The sequence below is a fragment of the Scyliorhinus canicula genome, chromosome 10 (genome assembly GCF_902713615.1).
Source record: "Scyliorhinus canicula chromosome 10, sScyCan1.1, whole genome shotgun sequence".
In the NCBI taxonomy this organism is placed as follows: Eukaryota; Metazoa; Chordata; class Chondrichthyes; order Carcharhiniformes; family Scyliorhinidae; genus Scyliorhinus; species Scyliorhinus canicula.
Window position 1 is genome coordinate 82,069,638 of NC_052155.1, and position 18,570 is coordinate 82,088,207.

The 18,570-nt window shown below is 49.4% G+C and overlaps 1 protein-coding gene across 1 annotated transcript in view; it reads right to left on the bottom strand.

Annotated features, from left to right (window-relative positions):
• The window catches only part of kcnq3 (potassium voltage-gated channel, KQT-like subfamily, member 3), a 471,023-nt gene that overhangs the window by 31,321 nt on the left and 421,132 nt on the right, over positions 1 to 18,570 (bottom strand). The window contains exons 11-12 of the mRNA XM_038809241.1: positions 3,057 to 3,250; positions 2,658 to 2,675 (exon numbers count right to left, since the gene is read on the bottom strand). Coding sequence (XP_038665169.1) covers positions 2,658 to 2,675; positions 3,057 to 3,250 — 212 coding nt within the window. The remainder of the gene's footprint in view (positions 1 to 2,657; positions 2,676 to 3,056; positions 3,251 to 18,570) is intronic.

Sequence of the window (18,570 nt, forward strand, 5' to 3'; positions counted from 1 at the left end):
GAGTTTATGGCCTCCCGTAGTTGGAATTTTCCAGTCCCCGCCCAAGTCAGGTACTTTTGAATGATTCTCCACATTTTCTGTGGCCGTGAAATTCCCCCCCCCCCTCCCGCCCCCCCCCCCCCCCCCCCCCCCCCCCCCCCCCCCCCGTGTTCCTCTTTCCATAGACCTTGCCAGATCTGATGTGCATTTCCAACATTTTCTGTTTCTAATTGGTACTTTGTCCTTAATGTTTTTTGAGGTATTCTACTCAAAATAGCTGCTATGTTTGCCTTCATAACAAAGCTCATGGCACTCCTTTGGGGGCATATTTCCAAGGCCCCTGGGGGCTGGTTTTAAGGCATGGGATGAGAGATCAGGAAAATATGGAAATAATAAGCTGGACCAGTTTACTGACAAGTTCTAGCTTCTGTCCACTTATCCTGGCAGTCGGCCGAATGCTGTGCCGGCAAATTAACCACAAAGCGGCTGCAGACAGCTAACTGTGGTTATACAGTTAAGAGATACTTTCCCAGGACAATTAAATTTTAACAATAACTCATGGAACCCATATAGTCTGCAGGATTCTCCGTCTGCGGGATCCTCTGCTTCGCTGGCAGCACACACACGCTCACGGGTTACCTGACGGCATGAGGTGGCCACAATGGGAAACCCCATTGGCTGGCTGCAGGAACAAAGAATCCCGCTGCCGATGGGAACGTGCCGCACTGGAAAACGGGGCTGGTGAGGCGGAGAATCCCACCCAGTGTCTCTCATCAACTCACAGGAGGTGAGTCACTTTGGCAGGAATAGAAAGGCAGTATACTGTTTAAATGGAGAGAAATTGCAGAACTCTCTGGTGCAGAGGGATCTGGGTGTCCTGGTATTTGAATCACAAAAAGTTAGTATGTAGGTACAGCAAGTGACTAGGAAGGAAAATGAAATGTTGGTGTTTATTGTAAAGGAAATTGAGTATGAAAGGAGAGATATTTTACTGCAGCTGTACAGGGCCTTGGTGAGGCCAAATCTGGAATGTTGGCCAGAATTCTACAGCCATTGGTATCCTCTTTCCCACTGTCAGCGTACTACCACCTACTAGTTTCCTGGCAGCATGCGGTGGCTACAATGGGAAATCCCATTGACAAGCAATGAGAAGAGGGAATCCCGCTGCAAGAGAGCACTGCACCGCCGAGAAACACGCAGCTGGGGGTACCGGAGAATCCTGCCCATTGTGTAGAGTTTTGGTCTCCTTATGTGGAAAATTATATAATTGCATTAGAATCACTTCAAAGAAGGTTCATCCGACACACTCCTGAGAGATACAGTAAGAAGTCTTTCAACACCAGGTTAAAGTCCAACAGGTTTGTTTCGAATCACTAGCTCTCGGAGCACTGCTCCTTCCTCAGGTGAATGAAGAGGTGGGTTCCAGAAACATATATATAGACAAAGTCATGAAGCAAGACGATACTTTGGATGCAAGTTCTTGCAGGTAATTAAGTCTTTACAGGTCCAGACGGAGAAACTGGAGAGAGGGATAATCACAGGTTAAAGAGGTGTGAATTGTCTCAAGCCAGCTCAGTTGGTAGGATTTTGCAAGCCCAGGCCAGATGGTGGGGGTGAATATAATACGACATGAATCTAAGGTTCCCGGTTGAGACCGTGCTCATGAGTGCAGAACCTGGCTATAAGTTTCTGCTCGGCGATTCTGCGTTGTCGTGCGTCTTGAAGGCAGTCTTGGAGAACGCTCGCCCGAAAATCAGAGCCCTGAGAGAGGGACTAACCCTATGAAGAAAGGTTGAACAGGTTGGGCCTGTTTTGGGCCCATTTGAGTTCAGGAGAATGAGAGGTGATCTGATCACCCATAAGATCTTGAGGGGATTTCATAGGATGGATAACAGGAGAATGTTTACTTTTATTGTGGAGACAAGAAAGTTTCTTCCTGTTGGGGAGACTAGAGCTAGGGGCCACTGTTTAAGAATAGGAGATTCCGGGCAGCATGGTGGCGCAGTGGGTAGCACTGCAGCCTCACGGCACCAAGGTCCCTGGTTCGATCCCGTCTCTGGGTCACTGTCCGTGTGGAGTTTGCACATTCTCCCCGTGTTTACGTGGGTTTCGCCCCCACAATCCAAAGATGTGCAGGGTAGGTGGATTGGCCACGCTAAGTTGCCCCTTAATTGGAAAAATGAATTGGGTACTCTAAATTTTTAAAAAAAGAATTGGAGATTCCCCTTTGAAGATGGAGATAATATTTTCTCTGACGGCCGTGAGGCTGCGGAATTCTCTTCTTCAGTGGAACAGTGGGTCATTGAATTCATTCCAGGCTGAGTTAGATGGATATTTGACAGATAAGGGAGTCAAGTGTTAAGGGGGAGCAGAAAGGACAGTGGAATTGAGACCACAATCATGTCAACCATGATCTTATAAATTGGTAGAGCAGGCTTCAAGGGGCAAATGGCCTACTCTTGTTCCAAAGTCCTCGGTTCCTAGAGTGCAGAGCAGAAATTCAGGGTGGCGTGAAAGAGAGATGAACTTTAAATGACGGAAATGGAAAGACTGAGGTCACTCAGAGGCATTAGCTTGCTACTGCAGTAGTATCCCATTGACACGTGCTGTCACGGGTGGTGCCCGGGGTGAAGAGTCGCTTGCTGCTTCCTTCGCTGTCTCTTGCATCCATTAAGCGCTGCCTGCTCTGCCCGCTCCTCCCTCTTGTGTGCCAGTCTCTTCATCAGCACTTTCACTGCAACCGCCTTTAAATGGTGTGCGCTGCGTTGGCCTCCCGCTTCCTCAACACACCCACCATCTCGAATTGGAGGGTCAGCCCAGGGGCAGATTATTAATTCGACTCCTTCCAGCAAGCACACTACTTTCATCTCCAGATCATGGACCTGGAAATTGTCATTCCCAATTTAAAAACTAAGATGGCAAAATTCAGCCTCTTGTCTCTGAAGCACTTTGAGATATTTCTGAGAGATATCATAAAGCATTTTACAAATATAAGTTCAAACCTTCCTTTGCTATCCAATTAAAAGCTATGCAAATGACTTCTGGAAACTTGAGGAAAATGAAATATTTCATCGTACCTTCTGAGCTCTGTCTGAAGCCAAAGGCTTTAATCCGGACTGCAGCTCGAAGGTCACTGAAACCCAAACTCTTCTGGTCCTTTGAAGGACTATCCTCTACTCCATCTGTGTTCAGAGGTGTAAAAAGCTTGCTCTTTACATTGGCACCTCTGGGACCAGCGATACGAACACGTTCCAAGAGGCTCAGTTTCTGACTGGAATGAAAAACAAATACAGTGGAATGCTTTTAAAGTATTTATTATTTAACATACTCCCGTGGAAACAGTGTGGCACCGAGTTTCCAAAGATGTTAGTCATGGCTCAGTGGTAGCACTCTGACCTCTGAACCAGAAGGGTGTGGGTTCAAGTGTAACTCCAGAGACTTCAGCACATTATCAAGGCTAACAATCCAATTTGCCACTGAAGGAGGGCTGCAGTGTCAGACATGATGACTTCTGGATGAGACATGAAACTGAGGGTCTATCTATCTTTTTAGGTTGATCCCATTGCACTACCTTGAAGAAGAGAACGGGTGCTCTCCCAAGAGTCCTTACCAATACCACTAAAAATAAGGTTACCTTGCCATTATCACATTTATGTTTGTTCTGCTTGTTACGACATCCTGGTCTAGTGCGCAGTTAATTCCAGCCCCACGGGCCCTGGAGTCCCAACACAAGTGAATTAACCAACAATTTGCATATAGTTTCTGAGATCTTTAACCATTGCTGCTCCAATGACTTACAGGCTTTGTGAGTGAAACACAACAAAACTGTTTATTTGTTATAGCAATAGAGATAAATCATGCGATGGTTATTATAGAATATCGGCCACTTAATCTATTACTCCCTCTTTTATCGTCCCACCCTCTACCAAAACACACACAAGACAGACACACACAAGGAGAAATGGAAAGGGGTAAAATGATAGGGATTAAAATGGAAGAAAGAGAAATGAGTGTACTGGTTGCTGATATTAAAATTGTTGTAGCCGACTATCTTCCCAGGACGCAGAGTGCTGAAACTACCAGTTGGATTGGTAACAAAGTTCTTCCGGTTGGAGTATTCAGGCAGATTTACAGGCTGTGTGATCCCCTCTGGGGGGGGGGGGGGGGGGATAACTTTCACTTGTGTTAACCTGGGCCTTTGCACGGAAGATCCACCTCAGGTCTGTTTAATTCTGATTTGCTTCCACCTCCACCAGAGTAACTATCAGCCTCACTGAGATATGCCTAGAGATCTCCACATTGAGAGTTTGAAAAGGGTTTTCAAACAGCCCAGCCTGCCTGGAGCTGGTGGATTGGTAAGATTACATGTCTCCACTTAAACTCAGCTCCCAGCTTGGATTTTTAATCGTACTTGGTGCCCGGTTTCCCTAGAATGTCGACCAGCTTGGCTGATGAGAAAACAAAGCCTCCGACCAGAGAGAGTTTACCCACTGAGGGAGATTCCAAAATAACTTTCTTCAGCTCTGTGTTCAAAACAAATCTGCTGAGAATAGCCTGCCTTTGCCAAACATTCTTGAACCGTAAAACACTAAACATCATCGAGTGTTAGTTAAGACCTGGGAATTTAAATTAGCATGCCAGTCAAGTCCATCAAAAGTTGTCATCCCTGAGGTCAGACCAAGCAGGACATCTCATCGGGGGTTTCCTGAGGCCAGACCAAGCAGGGCATCTCACCGGGGGTTTCCTGAGGCCAGACCAAACAACACATCCTGTCGGGGGTTTCCTGAGGCCAGACCAAACAGGACATCTCACCGGGGGTTTCCTGAGGCCAGACCAAGCAGGGCATCTCACCGGGGGTTTCCTGAGGCCAGACCAAGCAGGACATCTCACCGGGGGTTTCCTGAGGCCAGACCAAGCAGGACATCTCACCGGGGGTTTCCTGAGGCCAGACCAAGCAGGACATCTCACAGGGGGTTTCCTGAGGCTAGACCAAACAGGACATCTCACCGGGGGTTTCCTGAGGCCAGACCAAGCAGGACATTTCACCGGGGGTTTCCTGAGGCCAGACCAAGCAGGACATCTCACCGGGGGTTTCCTGAGGCCAGACCAAGCAGGACATCTCACCGGGGGTTTCTTGAGGCCAGACCAAGCAGGACATCTCACCGGGGGTTTCCTGAGGCTAGACCAAGCAGGACATCTCACAGGGGGTTTCCTGAGGCTAGACCAAACAGGACATCTCACTGGGGGTTTCCTGAGGCCAGACCAAGCAGGACATCTCACCGGGGGTTTCTTGAGGCCAGACCAAGCAGGACATCTCACCCGGGGTTTCCTGAGACCAGACCAAGCAGGACATCTCACCGGGGGTTTCCTGAGGCCAGACCAAACAGAACATCCTGTCGGGGGTTTCCGTTTTTTAAATTAAAGGAGAAATCCATCTTAAAGGCATAGGCCCCAGTAATTGGCCAGGTACACAAATTATAAAAATCAAAATAGTGGAAAATAAAGGGAATAAACAAGGTACAAACAGCAATTTAAAGGAGGATCCTGACATGTCCTAATTGTCTGACACATTTCCTGCAATAATGGCTACACCTAACACTTTGGGATAGCCTGAGGTCATAAGATGTGCACTGTACTATAAATGTAAGTCATTTTCTTTTTGTTTTCTGGAGAGTTGAGTAGTTGTGAAGTACTGCTATTTTCCTAACTCTTAGAACTTAATGATCAAAAGTTACAGCTCACTCTCAAAAATTCCAATATGAGTGGTTATCACACTGTATGGTGATGTGACGAGAGCATCCTGCATTTATATCATGAATAAAACCACACGTGTGTGAATATTTTGAAACAACTGAATGTATTTGTAGTCTTGTTTCTGTTACTCCTTTTCCCCAATACACAACATGAAAGTGTATTCTGAATGGGTCTGTGCTGAATGTGTTATGAAGCAAATTATTACCAATAATGGATTTACTGGCTCAGTTCAAAAACAGCGTAAAAGATAAAAGAGACACTTTGGTAATAACATCTGAAGCCAATACATGGGTTCCATCACCTAGTCACTTAATCTTCCATGACATGAAAACCCCACTGAATGTGTAAACTACCCATATTTTAAAACACTGAATTCCAGTCACGTAGTTATAAGATTGAATAACAATTTTGAACGAGCTGGCTCGATTTCTCTATCACTATGCTGATGTAATAGTTGATAAAGAGAAGTGGTGAAGAACAGATGAGGAATTTTTTCAAAGTATTTGGAGTTTGTGAAAGGAAACAAAAGACAAGGGCCGGGATTCTCCAGTATCCGGCGGGATGGGCCTTACCGGCTCCAAGGATTAGCATGAACCACTCCGACGTCATGCCGCCCGGGAATCCTCCGCACCTTTGGGGGCGAGGCCAGCGCTGGAGTGGTTGGTGCCGCGACAACCGGCGGCGAAGGGCCTCCGCCAGCCGGCACGTGTTGGCGCATGCGCAGGAGCGGCAGCGTGTTCCCGAACCGCTGCCATTTCCTGCGCATGCGCAGGGAGGTTTCTTCTCCGCGCCAGCCATGGCGGAGCCTTACAGAAGCCGGCACGGAGGGAAAGAGTGCCCCCACGGCACAGGCCCGCCCACAGATCGGTGGGCCCCGATCATGGGCCAGGCCACCATGGCCACCATGACCCCGGAGGGGCCGGATCCCACCGCGCCCCTCTCGAGGACTCATAATGGCCGCCCTCAGAGCCAGGTCCCACCGGTACGGACCTGGTCTAATCCATGCCGGTGGGACTGGTCGAAAATAGGCGGCCGCTCGGCCCATCGGGGTCCGGAGAATCACTAGGGGGGCCACTGCCAACGGCCCCCGACCGGCGCGGTGCGATCCCCACCCCACCAAAAAAACGGCGGGGGGTCGGAGAATCCTACTCAAGAGGTTACAAAGGTTTTACTTATACATTAGAAAAACAGTCAAGAGATTTGTGGGAGGGAAGACGGGAGAGACAAAGGAATGGAAGGGGATTTATTGAATGCCACGCAATAGGGCAAATAACATTTAACTCCACTTAAACTCCACTCTATCCACTCCCTCTGAAGCTTTCAACGTGCTTTAACCACCGCGTTGCACATGTCACAGATCAGGGTACACCTAGTAAATAGCAGGAAAGGCCAAAATCGAGATTGGCACGGGGTACGGACCAGTTTGCAATTTACCCGGCCCGCTCCCGATGGCGAGTTCGGCTCTCGCCCAAAAATGACGAGCATATTATTAACTGTCATTTGCATTCATTTCAATTTCATTGGCAGAAAATAACTGTTCCCCAGTGAGAAATCACATGGGCGTTGTTCTGTACTCCTTTTCAAAAATGTGAAGCTGGCACTATGGCTGCTGAGGGTCACTGAGGAGGTGAGTAGCCCTTTCCAGCATGCAGCTCAAGGGCACAGGAGCTGCTGTCCCAGTGCTCAGGGGCTGAGAGGGGAGGGGAGGGCAAATCCCTCAGGGGGTTGTGCTTGGTTGGGGGGGGCGGAAGTGTTCTAGGTCGGGTGTCACAACGTGCCCAGGGGTGGGGAAGGGTGAGGGGTTTATTGTCTATGAGGCCTTCAAGCGATCTTTAAATATTGTGAAGTCCCATAACAGGGGCAACTACAGCTGCAGCCTGTCTGTCCAACCAAACACTTCCAGGACAGAGCCCTGCTCTTGGTTCTGTGCTGAAAGCCACTTTAACTCCCTTTGACTGTGAGCAACCTTTAGCTTCACAGCTGAAGGTTATTGCAAATGAGGAATTGGCCTTGTTAGTAGTGAGAGCACTTCACACTCCTCAACTCTCAAGTGGCTTCTCAGGTGCACACAGGCCATGTCTCGGAAGATTTCATCAAACTGTGATGCCTGAACAATGTGCCTGAACCAGAGGAGCATCAGCACCATAGAGGCAGCTGCAAACAATCAAACACTAAAGAGCAGGGCTTCAGTACTGGGGATCTTCGTGCAACTAAAGGGTAGGATGTATGGATCAGGGGAGGGCACCTGAGCACAGCCTGCCTAATGTTCCCATCAGAGGACTAGGGTCTGGGATCTGGGGGCTCCTGATGTGGATGGGGTGTGAGTGTGCAGAGCAAGGTTTGCTAGAACAACTAGCTCGCTGGATGGTACTCTGAAAGAAGGCAAGACACAGAACAGTGGGGGAAGCTTAGAGGATTTGAGGGTCCCGGATGGAAGTCCAAACTGATTGTTGGTCTATCTCCTTCTCCAATTCCTTATAGATACCAAAATGGATGGTGGTGTCAATCCCGTAGTGGCTGCCATTGTGTTGCTGGTGGGAGCTGAGGTGGGCAGACACCGGAGAAGGCAGCAGCGACGATTCAGGCTTGAGGCGGCACCCCAAGTGCAGGGGGCCGCCTATCACACCAAGGAGGAACCCAGAGGGGGGCCAGTAACTTAATTGCAGAGTTAATGTAAGCCTACTTGTGACACGAATAAAGATTATTGTTATTATAGGTATACAGGCGCCGTTGATCTTTCGATGAGATGACGGGCAGCATGTGCCACAGGAGATTCTACCTAAATAAAGAGTCAATGTGGCACCTGTGCCATGTCCTCGCGGACCTGGCATGCCGTGGAAGAGGAGGACACTCTCCTGATGGCTGTTGCAGCTTTTGTGTAACTGGCTTATTCCAGGGCTCAGCGGGGACCTGTGCATCATATCGCAAGCTGCAGCCCACAGATGCATCCGGGAGGAGACGGATGCCCTGTATGCCCGGCATCCAACCACATCATCTTTGAGCCGGACAACACCTACCAAGGTCCAGAGGGCAATAGATGGCATGCATATTCCCTTGCATGCACCGGGGGTATCAGGAAGTGCCCTTTATTAACAGGAAGGGGTTTCACTCATTGAATTTTCAGACTGCGTGCGACCATCGCCTCTGTATCATGCCCATGTATGCCCGCTACCCAGGGAGCATCCATGACCGTTACATCCTGGGGCACTCGGAGATCCCCGGCGTCTTCGAGGACCCTCCAAAATAACGGGCAGGCTCTTAGGGGACAAGGGGTACCCACTGAGGGCTTGGCTGATGTCGCCGGTGTGGAGGCCTGAGACCAAGGTGGAGACCTGACGTTAAGAGGCCCATGCTGCCACCTGTGCTATCATTGAGTGGTGCATCGGACTGCTCAAATGTACTTCCGTTGCTTGGACAACTCTGGTGGCGCACTGCAGTACATCACCCAGAGGGTCTCCCACTATGTGGTGGTCTGCTGTGCCCTCCACAATCTGGCAAACAGCAGGGCAACATGCTGGAGGAGGGAGAGGAGAGACATGCAGTCTTGTCTGAGGAGGAGGAGGTGAACCAGGAGGGGATAGTGTACAAACCAAGGGATGATCCCGCAGGAGGAGCTGGAGGATGGAGGACAGGTCTCGGCAAGGGTCCGAATGTAGCCATGCTGGCCACGCAAAATGGACACTGAGCCAAACTAAAATGGAAGGCTGCTGGGAAACAGACAGTTCAGCCAGAACAGCAGTCTGCAAAGAGCAGTTTGCATTCTGCAGCAGCAGAAACCAGTTTGGGCTCAGGTGAAAAGACCTTAGCTAGGTGCAAATGGCAAAACGCTTTGCATGCTAATGAGGCCATCAGACTTGAACACCCACACAATAGATACATTTGGTTCTGAATGGACACATTCCAATCAAGACCCAGACATCGAGGCACCAGAAACCTCCAAACAAAAGGACATAAGAAACGCCCCCTCCATCACGGAGACCCCCTCGCATTGGGGAATTAATCCAGTATCGATAAGAAATTGATCCAATAGGTAGAGCCCGCCCGAGAAGAGGGAAGGACAACGGAACCCCTATAAAAGATAGGGACCTCGTGTTGTCCGGTCTGTTAAACCCGTGCTCCGGCCCCGACTGACACCTGGTATCCTGACTCCAGCCGTTGAGCACCAGCCGCCGAAACCGTAAGTTCAACGCTCGCTACGCGATCCAAGCCCGCTAGACTCCCAAGTGCCAGAACGCTTGCTGAAGGCTGCAGACAAAACCAGGACGAAGGCCTCGTTCTCTGACCTTGCCTGTTCCTGTTAGATAAGTATTCTGTTTGCTTATGTTTAGTTGTAGCTTAGTCTCTTAGTGTGTGCATGAGTATTTATTATTAACTGTATAATAAATATTGATCGTTTGAACTTGACTAATCGGTGTATCGTCTTTATTACTTTGAACTTGACCTTGGAATACTTGTGACGTTGCCTATACGGCAACTGGCGACTCCAGAGCTAAATAATTACATAGAACAGAGCCTAGCAGTGTTAAGCACACGTCGAACTCGGAGGCGTGTTAATACACTCCAATAAACGCGTTTTACGCCCATAGTAAAACGTGCAACATTTAGTGGCGACATCCGCCGGGACCCTGTTGTAAGTGGAAACACCACAGTGTCCAGGACCCTGAAATTTGAATTGGAACTCCAAATTGCAGAGAAAGAAAGAGATCACAAGTATTCAAGGTGTTCAAAATAATAAGCGAAATTCGGAAGTGTGTTTAGTGCATGCGTACTAACAGGGCTGTAAGGTAAAACTGAAAGCTTTTTGTTGCGACAAACTTTCGGTAGTTTTGTAATCGGAAAATAGCGTAAGCCGTACCCTTTTCACGAAACACCACCCCAACAACCCCCTGTTCCAAATTATAAAAAGAGAGTCAGAGGAAATGGCCATGCAGGCAATGGAACGTCTGATGGATCCAGCAAAGTTTGTGGTCGCAGCGACCAGCAGCAGTAGCAGAGTAGGCCAGTGTCCCACGTGGGAGCTGGAACTCCGCAAATATTTACAAGGAAAGGGATGGCCCCTTTGGAAAGAGTTTTGTGCAAATGAGGAGACAGGTCCCGGGAGTATAGGTCATACTTGGTGGGAGAACCTCTCTCAGATACACAAAAAGAGTTTAGGTAAAGCACGCAAGCCGATGGCGATTGTGTCCTGCTTGGCACAGTTGCGAGGCGCAGAGGAGGTCATCAGGACGCTCCGGACAGATTTAGAGGAAAGGAACCGAATGAGTAAGGTCGATGTCAGGGACATCGAGAAAGAAAACCTGGATCTTAAAGGGAAGTTGGCAGAGAAGGATAGAGAGGTGGATGATGCCAAGAGGGCTCACCAGTCTTGTCTAGCTCATCTGAACAGTTCCCAGACCCAGTATGAGAAAGCCTATCAGGACGTGCAACGTGCCGTTCTGATAAGACAGGAATCGGAAAAGCAGGTGGAGGCATTGCAGAGGCAATGTTCGGATCTCAAAGCAGCTTTGAGAGCACTCCATGCTGCAACAACCGAACAAAGACAAAGCACAGTTGACCACGCGAAGTGCAGGAAACAGATTGCGGAACTGCAATCTCTGCTTTCGGTGCAGAATGGCTTCCAAAGCACCTTTGGAGCTCAGTTAGATGGGGAAAACGCCCCAGATTGGCAGGAATTAAGCGAGACAGCGCAGCGTTATGTTCAGGGAACATGTGCGCCCGCAGCTCAGCAGAAACGACAGGCACCCCAACCCCCCACAGCTCAGATCATAACCGCACCCATGAATCCCGTAACCACACAGAGGAAAGCCGAATCAGAAGGCGCCCCAGACATAACTTACACCACCCCTTTAACAGTAACCCAGCTAAGGGACGCTTGTGAAAAGATCACTCCGTTCCTCCCCACCGCAGACCCCCACCAGTTTTTCGCTAAAGTAAAACAGCAGGCTACCATGTACGGCCTGGATGAGAGAGAGCAGGTTAAGCTCACCGTGCTGAGCTTAGACCAGAGTGTAGTGGCAGCCCTCCCCGACCCACAAAACGTGGCAGGAGGCAGCCTAGAGGAGATGCACACTGCCATTTTAGATGCCATCGGGTACAATAGAGGTGACCCCGTAGAAGGATTGAATAAGTGCAGGCAGAAGAGATCCGAACACCCCACAGCATTCGCAGGAAGGCTGTGGATTCATTTCAGCGCAGTTTTCGGACAGCTAGATAGAGCGCATTTAACCCGCGAAAATATGGTTAAGTGGACGCGCACAATTATCTCACACGCAACAGAAGCAGGACAGAGCGCTTGCAATAATTACGACCCCTCAGAAGAGGCCCATAACGAAAAATGGGTCCTGAAAAGATTGTCCCGCGCTTGGGAGCAATCGCTTCAGGCAAAAGCAAAGGTTAGATCCCCAGAAGAGGCTCAGGCTGCTGCAGATATCCAAGCAGTCAGAGAGCACCAGAAGCCCGCATGGGTAAATGAAGGCAAGAGCAGCCCTCAACAGAAAGGACAGGAATGCTATAACTGTGGACAGTTAGGGCATTGGGCAAAAGAGTGTAATGCACCCCAGCGATCTCAGAGAGGCCAGCAGACAGGCACTCTGAACCGCAACAAGGCAAAACCCATCCACAATGTAGCAGTACAGTCAGGACCCACCAATGTGGACGAGACGAACTGACGGTGTTCGGGCTCCCCCACTTGGGTCTGTGACACACTATGGGACTCATCAGGCAGGCCCGTAGTCACGGCAAAAGTCAAAGGGAAGCCCATAGAGTTACTGTGGGACACAGGAGGATCCCGCACCACCATTAACTCCACAACCACGGCACACGCAGACACGTGGCCGACCACCTCCACCATCACACTTAGCGGGTTCACCGGACACTCGCAGCAGGGACATATCACAGCACCCGTAGCGATCCAGCTAGGGAACATTAGCACAAGGCACCCCGTAGTTTTAGTAAATCTTCCCCGGACAGCAGAACACATCCTGGGGATCGATTTCATGAACGCACACAGCTTGTCGTTCGACCCAGTGAACCAGTGTGTCTGGCGAATGGCGAGATCAGACAGAGCCCCAGCCACCCTCACAGTAGGAGACTACGCTAATCGGATTAGCGCAGTGGGAGAGTACTCATTCGACCTGACTACACTCCACACCGACCGACAAATTAAGGCCCTACTAAACAAACACAGGACAGCATTTGCAAGTCACCGTCATGACTGTGGCAGAATGACTGGACAAGTTCATGTTACCGGACAGGACCCCCGACCGCAAAAGCAATATAGATTTCCCCTCGAGGCGGAGGTGGAAATAGAAAAGGTTATAGGCAGCTTGTTGGACCAAGGTGTACTGAGAACGGTAGCCTCCACCAACAATGCCCCTATTTGGCCAGTGAGGAAGCCCGATGGATCATGGCGTCTGACCATCGATTATCGGGAACTCAACAAAGTAACCCCCGCAGTAGCCCCAACGGTAGCTACTAGTCCCGAGACCATGCTCAAGCAGGGTCTCAACGCCAAGTACTTCACGGTATTGGACATCAGTAATGGATTCTGGTCAATACCATTGGCAAAAGCGTGCCAATACAAATTCGCATTCACTTTCAAAACTCAGCAGTATACGTGGACATGCCTCCCACAAGGATTCCACAATTCACCCTCCATTTTCCACCGACAGCTGGCAAGTGGATTAGAAAAATTTTCCCGACCCGAATGTCTGGTACAGTATGTAGACGACCTACTACTGCAGACAGACACAAAGGCAGAGCACATTTCGCTTCTGGCCGAACTCCTGGAACTCTTAACTGAAATTGGCTGTAAAGTTAACCCGAAAAAGGCCCAAATATTGGAAAGTAAAGTGATGTATTTGGGATCAGTCATCACGCACGGCAAACGCGAGATCGAATTCAAAAGAATAGATTCGATTGTCAAATTGCCCCTTCCCCAAAATGTATCAGCCCTCCGGTCGTTTTTAGGACTGGTTGGCTATTGTCGGAACCACATCGACGGATTCGCGACAAAAGCCGCCCCACTTTCAGACCTCCTTAAGAAAGGAGCCCCCTGGGAATGGCTTCCGCAGCATACAGGCGCTGTGGAAGAGTTGAAACAAGCCCTTAGTGCAGCACCCGCGCTGCTAGTCCCCGACCAACTTTCACCGTACGCAATCGAGGTAGCTAGCACAGATCTAACCCTCTCGGCCGTGTTGCTTCAAGAACGGCACGAGCAGCTAAGACCAGTGGCTTATGCCTCCCGACTGTTAGACCCAGTAGAACAAGGATTTTCAGCCTGTGAGAGGCACCTCCTTGCTGTCTTCTGGGCAGTGCAGTATTTCTCATACATCACCGGACTAAACCCCATCACCATTCTAACCGAACATACACCCACACAGCTACTACTAGACGGTCGACTGAAGGACGGTTCAGTTAGCCAGATTAGGGCAGCTAGGTGGACCCTACTTTTACAAGGACGGGACATTACAGTGAAACGGACACGCACACACACATACTTAGCAGACAACCTCCAATACCCCGGACAGCCCCATGACTGTGAAATTGTAGCTCCCCTGCATAACACAGGACCCTTTTTAGCAAAAACACCCCCCAGGAAGATAGGGAACCCGAAACAAAGCCCCCAGCCCACAGACACGTGTGGACCCTTGAGGATTTATGTAGACGGTTCCTCCACAGTTTTAAATGGTGAGCGTATCACAGGATGCGGCATCTATGTAGAGGACGCGCAGGGGCGCGCTCTCGAAGAAATCGCTCTTAAGTTACCAGGTCACTTAGGCGCGCAGGCAGCAGAGCTAGCAGCCATAGCGTACATAGTGGACCACCCCGATTCTTTCCCCAGCCCAGCAGACATATATTCAGACAGCTTATATGTCTGTAACAGTTTAACCGATTTTCTGCCCCTGTGGAGGACACGAGGTTTTGTCTCCGCAGACGGAAAACCACTTCCATCAGCCCCCTTACTCCAGCATATCCTAGAGAAAGCGCAGGACAGGACCTTCGGCATTATAAAAGTTCGAAGCCACCATAGGTCATCACCCCCTGGGAACGTAAAGGCCGACGCATTGGCTAAGGCAGGTTCCAGGAGAGGACACTTATGGACCCCCCCAGCTAGCGCACCAGCTAGCGCCCCTGTGAGCGCAGTCCAAGTCTCACAGACTGATATTAAAGATCTCGTGGCAGCACAAAAACAGGACGGAGACCTCAGGGAGGTTTTCAAGGGAAACTTTGTGCCTGCTTACGAGCACTTTAAACACGCACTGACCACACATGAGGGTGTGATCATTAAGGACCAACTTTATGTGGTCCCACAGCAGGACAGGAATCAGATGATTGCCTTGTTCCATGACGGACACGGGCATCAGGGAATTGATGCAACAACGAGGCACCTCAGGCAACTCTGTTGGTGGCCTAATCTCAGAAATGATGTAACGCACTACATAGAGAATTGCCTGATTTGTGCTCAGAATAACCCGGAGCGGTATTCTAAGAAAGCACAACTTCGGCATACTCGCCCAGTTAACGGCCCTTGGACAAACCTCCAGATCGACTTTATAGGTCCATTGCCCCCTTGCAGGAATGGCTATAAATACGTTCTGGTGGTGATAGATACCTTTACCAAGTGGGTAGAGGCATTTCCCTCACGAACAAACACAGCTAAGACAGCTGCAAAGATCCTGACCCACCACATCTTCACGAGATGGGGTTTACCCCGAAGTATCGATTCGGACCAGGGATCTCACTTTACAGGACGGGTCATGAGGAACGTCCTGACAATATTCGGAATCAAACAGAACTTCCACATTGCGTATCATCCACAGTCCAGCGGGATTGTGGAGCGCATGAATCGGACCCTAAAAACTACCCTTAGGAAAATGGTTCAAGAGAACAATTCCACATGGGATTCAGTGCTCCCCTTTGCACTTATGTTCATAAGGAACACTGTCTCCACATCGACAGGATACACCCCACACACACTCATGACCGGACGCCCTATGAAAGGTACAGAATTCCTTTTAGGACTGGACATGACAAGCCCCGAAGTGACGGCCCTCACACATGAAAAGGCAGTTAAAGATCTAGTTGAGACTGTGAGGTCTGCACAGCTCGCAGCCGCAGTCCAGCTAGGGAAACGCCGACAGCAACGGACTGCCTGTTTCAATAAGACCGTACACACCACAGAATTCCAGGTTGGGCAACAGGTAATGTTATCTGTTTATAACCCCAGCAGTTTTTTGGCTCCAAAATATTCCGGTCCCTACTCAATTTCGGACAAAATTAGCCCCTCCGTTTACAGGATAAAGTATCCTAATGGGAAGACCGCGTGGTTCCATATAAACCAGTTAAAGGCATATGGAACACAGGCCAACCATGCTCACCATGTCCTGCTGGATGCAGCAGAACACTTCACCCCGCCCACCAGAGACAATTTTCCACCATCCCCCTCACAGACCAGTTCATCAACGGACTCGCCCACGACTCCGCCCACAGACCACTACAGACCACGCCCCGACACGCCCACAAGCTGCCACAGCAGAGACAGTAGGACAGACACTGACTCTGAAGACAGCGACAGCACACAGCCATACAGCCCACACTGCACCAACTACGACCCCGACTCCAGTGACCCCATGGAAGTCACTTACCTCAAAAACCCCGAACCACCACCCGACCCCGACTACCCCGACAACACACTCGACGCTACACAATGGCACAGGGACAATTCCTACAGACTTGTCCGCAATGACGAGAGTGACCCCCGGTCACACAATGCTAAAGTTTCATGCCTGATCCACACAAGGGTGTGGGATCCGGGAGAGCAGGACGACACGGTGTCTGACTCCCGACACGGCAACCCCTTTGTGACCCTGTTCACAGAGGCAGAATCAAAGTGAGGTGTCCAGATGATGTAAGATAGGAATCGTTTGAGGGAAACGATGTCCTTTCTGATGGAACCTGCACGTATGTTTGTCTTCGTTTCATGTTTGTTTGTTTTCAGGAATGTAAATGTTTCAGTTGGAGGATGGACATCTTCTTTTCAGCTGAAAAGATTGTGACCACCTCACATACACGTTAGCTTGTCTGCCGAAACTTTTGAGAACTTCGGTTTGATTGGAGATCCTTTCCAAAGTTGTAAGGCCACACGCCAAATAGCTTGTCCGCAGATATCTCTGAGAACTTCAGTGATGTCCTCAGTTGGAGCATCTTGGCTCCCTTGGTTTTTTAGGTGCCCCTCTATTCGGCGAAATAGAGGCTGCAAGTCATGGTCAACACATTCGTACCCGTTTTTCCAGGTTACTCAGGCAGTGGACAAACGGCACTGAGGACCCGCCCTGTCTGAGAACCAACCCTTGGTCAGCCAAGCTCGGGTAGGGCACAGCACGCCCTACCCGGGGATCCCATCCAACTCATACCCGTCGCGGCCCATACGCAACTCATTCGGATGTTTATTTCCAAGTTTGTTTTCATTTTAGGTTAGGTAGCCCTTCGGCCACCATCCCACATGCTATTTACATCCGGGAACATTCGGATGGTAAATCAGCAAAGCCTGCGAGACGGCTCGCAGAAGGAAGGATTGTTAGGTGTATGCTGGTCTTTAAATTCGCTTTTTGAAAAAAAAATGAGGGGAGTCACAGGGTGTGACTTAGCCAGTCATTTTAAAGGGTCAATTGGGTTTTGAAAGACAGATGCACTAACAAGTAAAGGTCTTAAACTGTGTATTGACAGATACTGTGCTTGATCCCAAAGGTTTCAAAGGACGAGACAGAGGTCGAAGCCAGGATTGTCAATACCGGAGGAAGAAGGAAGAGAAAGAAGAAGAACAGCAAAATGATGGAAGCCCACTTATTACTATTTAATGTCATATGTATATGTGTGGAAACAAGACACGTTTCCCCCACAACCCCCACCGTAAATGTTTCCACTACAGCAAACCCCCAGTGCTCAGCTCTGATCAGCGAGGTTCAGACCTGGTGTACTAAATTCATGACGTGGTACTCCATGTCCTACATAATCGAATCACTGTTGGTGATCGCGATCCTCACCATCCTAGTGCAGACCCTCAGGTTGAGGAAATGGAAGAGGAGAGCCTCTCGTTCCAGCACCTCACCCATCTATAGAGTGCAATCCCCCATCTTCGGATTCCACCAAACCCCTCAACCCCTCACTGATTACAACACTCTGTAAATAAAATTCAGCCATGTATTATATTGTTCCATACTCGACTGCCGAGTTGGGAAGTGTGATGTTGTGGTGTGAATGGTTAAGATTTTAGAGTGATTAAATGTTTAAGTTAAGGTTAATAGTGATAGGTAGAGGTTCCCAATTGTAGTAATGCATGTCCCTTTGACATAGGGCCAAGTAGAAATGTTAGTTAAAATTTTTTTCTCTTCTTCCCATAGTTTAGAACAGAGTAGAACAGGAACTGGCAAGAGGTCAGAACGCAAGGAGGCAAAGTACATAGGTGATCCTTCACAATAGTATGATTGTGAGGATCACAAGGAGGGAATGTAGCCATGCTGGCCACGCAAAATGGACACTGAGCCAAACTAAAATGGAAGGCTGCTGGGAAACAGACAGTTCAGCCAGAACAGCAGTCTGCAAAGAGCAGTTTGCATTCTGCAGCAGCAGAAACCAGTTTGGGCTCAGGTGAAAAGACCTTAGCTAGGTGCAAATGGCAAAACGCTTTGCATGCTAATGAGGCCATCAGACTTGAACACCCACACAATAGATACATTTGGTTCTGAATGGACACATTCCAATCAAGACCCAGACATCGAGGCACCAGAAACCTCCAAACAAAAGGACATAAGAAACGCCCCCTCCATCACGGAGACC